General features: G+C 38.5%; 1 protein-coding gene across 1 annotated transcript; it reads left to right on the forward strand.

Annotated features, from left to right (window-relative positions):
• The first annotated feature begins 1,373 nt into the window (after window positions 1-1,373).
• LOC122179188 lies at window positions 1,374-4,412 on the forward strand. Its single transcript, XM_042869909.1, has 3 exons — window positions 1,374-1,520; window positions 1,694-1,886; window positions 2,942-4,412. The coding sequence occupies exons 2-3, from the start codon at window positions 1,715-1,717 to the stop codon at window positions 3,400-3,402; spliced, it is 633 nt and encodes a 210-aa protein (XP_042725843.1). The 5' UTR covers window positions 1,374-1,520; window positions 1,694-1,714; the 3' UTR covers window positions 3,403-4,412.
• The last annotated feature ends 1,671 nt before the right edge of the window (window positions 4,413-6,083 follow it).

A 6,083-nucleotide genomic window follows, 5' to 3' on the forward strand; every position in this document is an offset into this window, starting at 1 on the left:
TTGCAACTTGTCACATTTGATACAGCATAATGCAATGTGACTAATTTAATCAAATGTGAAGTGCACTACAGCAACACGTCAAGTCAGAAAATTTGGGAATAAAAAAAAAGGTGGGGAGGAAAAAAAGTGCTTTTGCCAATTCATGGTTGGATAATTTTTCTCAGCTAGAGGGCTTCATTTTCTGAGCTTGGGCTTTTCTGTTCTGACCTTCCAGCCAAGGGCATGTGTCAAGAGGCTTGTATCTCCCAAAGGCAGTGACACAGTCTATTAGGTCATATGAACTGGATCATCTAGTATTCGCCCACCTCAATTCGTGGCCGCTATTCCTTGCTCACCCCCACTTTCCCCAGTGGTAAGTCATGATACAATGCCCCTGCCTTTGACAGACTGGGGAGGGAAAGAAGCATTTTATTGCTGAACACGTACATAGCAGAAGCCAGAAATTGAGCAAGCTTGCTGTGGCCTGGTGCAAGTCATTTAGTAAGTCTGCATTCAATTTGCTACTTCTGAAACACAGCAAGGAGAAAACACAGTATTTACAAGTGCAGTTGCAGTTCTAACGTGGGGTTTAACATTGTTTTTTTTTTCAAGTTGTTGATCATAATCACAAATATCAAAATGGCCAGTAACTGGCTGGAAGCTCATCAAGCTTTCAATACTTTTAGAAAGCGTACCCACTCGCATAAGTTTTGGATGATATAATGGACTCTGGGTCCTCATGCAAACAAGTTGCCATTTGCAAATGCTAGCAATTTTCAAACACATGACATCTAACAAAAAATTAGATCAGCCTAATTTCTTTCTTTCTTTCAAAACTGCCTTTTCCCTTCGTACATAGGACATAGAAGACAGTGCAAAAATCCTTTGCCTCTTCTTTTTGTTAGAACTTTTCTTTTTTTCTTCTAGTTACATGTCACAGCCCTCAGAGGGTCGTAAGACACAGTAGAGGAATTCACTAAGTGCTAGAAGAAGGTTAAGAAACATTCAAACTAGTGAAAATCTACTGCCCAGTTGAACTTAAGAGAGGCTGTACAAGACTCTAATACTCCAGAAAAAACAGAAAAAACCTAGGAAATAGTGCTGTTAGAAAAGAACTACTACTCAGGTAGTAGTTGCAGCAGACACACAGAATGATAAAAACTGAGAGGAAAACCTTAAAAAACAGTAGAATAGAACATGCTTACACATTACAAGGAAATAAAGATTATTTATTTTGTCTTCCTTATCCCTTCTCCCCTGCTTCTCTAGGGATAAAAGAAACTTTTTCACTCAGTATTCCTTTAAGACACAATTATAACACACAGCTTTTTGTGAGCTATCTTCATCCCATTAGGCCAGAAAAGCTGTAAGGCTGTGCTAATTACAAATGATCAGATGCTGTGCTAGCTCCTCCTCCAGTAGTCCTTTTCCTTCTTCTAGTCCCAGTCCCCTCTGTCTCCCTGAGTCAGTGGGGTTATCTTTTTCTTTCTAAGAATAAGAAAAGAAGGCTCTTTTATAAAGAGTTAAGGCTAGAGAACAAGGTAAGCTGCTGTTGTATTTGGAAAGGGCTTTTGGTGTTGACTTTGTATTTTGGCTTCTTTTATCTTGCCAGGTATGAAATAAATCTGGCTTTTGGGGCTCTTGAAGTCTCTTTCCCATTGTCTTCTAAGAATTCCTGGCTAGTTCTGTGTTTTCAATACAACTTTGCTGTTAGTTTTAGGTGGAACACACCAAAATGGCTCATCAAGACAACTTAGGGCATTCCCGTGTCCATGTGGAGGAGAATGATGCAGCAGGCAACCAGGGCCAGCAGGGTGCTAGACCACGTCAAACTAGATTTCCGAGAAGAAAATGCAAGCAGCTGCATTCAGCACGGCCAGGGGGAGAAGAAACTAGGGTTTTGCAAGGTAATCAGCAAGAAGAGGATGTTTGTAGGGGGAAATAATTCTAATGTGACTTCAACAGTGTATGAGTGCTACTGAAACAATGAAGCACTGGAACAGGCTGCCCAGGGAGGCTGTGGATTCTCCTTCTCTGGAGATATTCAAGACCTGCCTGTATGCCTACCTGTGTAGTCTGCTGCAGGGAGCCTGATTTGCAGTGGGGTTGGACTCAGTGATCTCTGGAGGTTTCTTCCAGCCCCTACAATTCTGTAGTTCTGTGAAATAATTCTTTGTGTGTCCTGCCCATGGATACGTATATAATTAAAGTGAATTAAGGATTCAGAAAGGTAAAAGATCTTCAGGTGGTACTCTGGTGGTTGTCCTGTCTTTGTTATTAAGTGGTACCGCTTTCTGATATGTACAAAATGCTTGTATTACTTGGTCTCAATTTTTTTGGTTAAACAACAGAAAATAAAAGTAATTTTTCATGTTGTAAACAGTCAAAAATGTTTTTAGATTTTTTTCAGTATAGATATCTTTCCTAAAAGTTGTGTATGATCTTGAAGCCTGAGTTAAAGCACTTAATATAGCATCAGTGTGGGCACCCTGTGCTGTGAGTGGAGTTCTTCACCAGCTGCAGAAGTGGAAATAATATCTTAATATATAAGTGGGAGTAGTGTAAGTATAGTGGGAGGATAACACATTCTCTCAAACCATGCAAGTGAAGTTTAATGATCCTGATTCTCTGGGTTTAGATCTGGGCCCTGTTTTCTGGAGCAAGGATTTTTCCGCGTTTCCTAGGAAAAAATTAAGAGCTATTTTCACAACAGTAGAGACTTGAAATGGAGTACAGTGCAATTTCTAGTTCCTTTAAAGTATAACTTTGTTAACTTGGAAAAATCATATTATTCTCAAAGTAACCAATATGCCTTTTCAAAGGCTTGGCCCAGAAACAGTGTAAGAGGCTTGAAGTATTTAATGATGGAGAGTTGCAGGATGCATCCAGACTCAAAGTCTTCCTTGATTTTTTTTTCTTTTTGGATGTTTAGCATTGTCTATTGCTGTTTCTTTCTCCATAGTTTACAAATTTATGAGTCGTCCTCCAGCTATCAGCGTGCACTCCACTGGTGAAGAAGCGCTGGGGCTGTCCAGTATTCCTGTGCCGAGAAACAGTGGAAGGACTGTGAAAACACTGGCTAGGTCTGCCAGCCCTTGGGTACGTCTTGAACCTGTACCGTGTTGGGTCAAAGACTGTACTGGACTGGCCTGCTCAGCAGATCATGGTCCTAGAAGACATCTGATAAAAGCCAATCTCCAAGCTGAGAAAGATAGCCTGAGATCCGTGTTAAGAGAGGAGCTTTTCTCAAGGGATGAAGACTATGATGATTTGGGGACAGCCAGCTCCCAGGCAGGTGTTGTCAGCAGTGATGCTCCCAGAAGCTTGGCAGAAGAGTTTTCACTAGTTCCCTTAAATATGCAAAGGAAATACTCTGCTTTGAATTTTGACTTGCTAGTAGAAAGATGTTTTAAAAGGCTCTGAGCTTCAGCACATCTGTTTAGAATTTAAGATAGAGATTTTCTTGAGATATGAATGCCAATCCTCATGTACACAGTTTATAGAAATGCAGGCTGAAGTCTGCATTAAACCCATGAAGGTTCAAATGGGGTGAAGCCCAGCACATTTCTCTTAGATTGACAGGCAGCAAGGAAGGACAAAACTGGAGTGAAAATAAATCCTTCATATGAGTTGCCTTCTTTGGGAGTTTAGAATCCTGTAACAATTATAAGGTGTTAAAAATGGAAATATGACTGAGTCTAAGCTAATATAATGACTATTTCTTTTGCATTTGTAATGGATATACCAAGAAATATCGTCATATTTTGTCTCTTTCTCAGTAGTATCGTCTCTCTTTTTAATAACTTCTTGAAGGATATTTGAAATTCAAAGCCCTCGTATATGCCACTATTTCCTTTCAGTAAGTGCTTTAATTTCTTCTATAAAAGCCTAGAGGGTTTACTGTTTTGTGTTTTTCTTGATCTAAAAATTATAATTCACTGCATATATTTGGTTGTTCATATATCCATAAACAGCTGTGTAAAGCAGTATGAGATAGCTAGGATACATCCTATGATAAACAAGGGGTGAAAAGCCCAACCATTCTCTAGTTGGGGTTAATTGATCATGTGAAATGAACTTTAATTTTTTTAAAACTTACTTTGTTCTAAAGATATTGAATTTTTCTCTTTTCTTTGTGAAAGAATGTGTAGTTGAAAGCAACTCATGGTCTAGATTTGTTTCCTATTTAGTCAGTAGGTGAAGTTTACAGATAATACTAGGCCAAGCTGTGTAACTACAGTATGTCATTACTGAAAACCTGACTGGTAAGCCTTCATGTTAATCTGAAAATGCATCCCATTGGCAAAGTTCTGTTACATCTCAAAGATAGTACTCTTCACAAGGAATAGACTTGATATAGTAGAAAAATTATTAATAATAAACAATAAATTTTTTGGTGCTGCTTTCTTTTTTTCCTTCCTTTCTACCTCATGAAGAACTTTTTTTTTTTTTTTTTTTTTTTTTTGTGAGGAGGAGGGAGAGGTGGTTGTAGCTTTTATTATACTGATCCACTTAATGATGTTATATACTTACTCTGTAGTGCTTCTTGCATGGTTGAACTGCAACAGAAGTGTGCCTCTTCTGCTTTGGATAATAAGGGAGGAATACAGTGATGGTGGCTGTCTATCCTGTTGATCACACAGGACCAGGCAGGCTGCCTTATTCTTCCAGGTGCTTTTGCAGAGAATCAGTCTGCATTACTAAGGCATTGCAGACACTTGTCTTAATCCAAATATAATAAACCAAAACGCCAAACTTTTAGGGAAGGTTTGTTGACTTCTCTGAACCTGCACATGAGCTTAAAATTAAACATATCTTTAAACTTATTTGCTGAGTCAATGTCCTCAGAGCAGAGACTGAGGGATTTTAGGAACAGCGTGAAGTTTTACTGGAGTGCATCAAGCAGCTTCTGCTATAACTCGTGTGTATACCCAAATTGAGAATGGGCTGCTGCATTAGTCAGATCTTGCAGAGTTTGTAAATTAATGCTTCTTCTCAAGAGGTCTGTGAAAACAAACAACTCAAACAATGCTAATCCTATGTGTTTGTTCTTGAAAATGGTGAAAGTAGGAATAGTGCTCTTCCCCTTACACCGACCTTCTCAATTAAGGCTCATTCTTTTTGAGTGATACTTGCACAGCCTTATAAGCTGTTTTTCCCTTTTTTTTTTCTTTTTTTTTTTCTTCATTTTTTTCAAAGGCTTCTCACTGAGCTAGAGTGAGGCTTTGTGTATACCTGCTAGTAAGATATTTAGCAGACAAAGATAAATGAATAAAAACTGACATACCAGTTGCATTGCTTTGTAAATTAGGGGTTTCCAGCAATACTCTGAGCTCATGCACCCAAATCCGCTCAGGCCTATGAGTCTAGACTGAAAAAATGGAATCTCTTTCTCCTTTGAAGTTAATGTTATCTTCTGTTTGGTATAAATTACAACAAAACAGTATTGTAAACATGTATAGGTCAGTTCATCTGACAAGCTTGCCCTATAAAGGTACAACAGGGTACAATGCAGAAATAACACTTTTGTCTGGTTGTTATAGTTGAAATACTGTAAGGTACCTATGGATTCATCTATAAATTTGCCTTTGATTGTATACATTTCAGAAAGTGATATGTTTGTGAAGTCAGCTGGCATGGTTTCACATAGTCTTCTTTCAAGAGCTTCTTTGAGAGAGAGGCTCATGGAACTTTAAAAAAAAAAAAAGTCAGAAATGTCACCAGTGGGTAGTAAGACACCAAGCATTGTAGAGGTGTCAGCTTCCTGACAGCATGATTCAGTAACGTGCATTTTCAACTTGACAACTATACAGTTTTTCCTTGTGCATCTGAGATCCTGTAAGCATTTTTGTGCATGCTTGTCTCTTCTCACAAATGATCCTACAACTGGGATTTTTATCACGTGTTGAGTGAAACACAAGTGTAAAGGCCTGAAAGATCAAGACCTTTGAGGAAAAAATTCTTTCAGAGAAACTTCCTGGGAAAGAAAAGCCTATGAGGTATTAACTTGAAATGTCTTCTAAGAAAAACAGATCAAACAAAGCTGAGGAAAAATCAGGAAAAGAATCTCATCTTTATCTTGAAGAAAATAGACAAGGGTCATT

This window comes from Lagopus leucura, unplaced genomic scaffold, assembly GCF_019238085.1.
Source record: "Lagopus leucura isolate 7727_CA_CO unplaced genomic scaffold, USGS_WTPT01 Super-Scaffold_100002, whole genome shotgun sequence".
NCBI lineage: Eukaryota > Metazoa > Chordata > Aves > Galliformes > Phasianidae > Lagopus > Lagopus leucura.

What these genes read in the sequence shown, in the direction of transcription:
- LOC122179188 (XM_042869909.1), top strand. Translation starts at nt 1,715, where the DNA reads ATGGCTCATCAAGACAACTTAGGGCATTCCCGTGTCCATGTGGAGGAG. An exon ending in AGAAACTAGGGTTTTGCAAG is followed by an intron (nt 1,887 to 2,941) that starts GTAATCAGCAAG and finishes CTTTCTCCATAG; the next exon opens with TTTACAAATTTATGAGTCGT.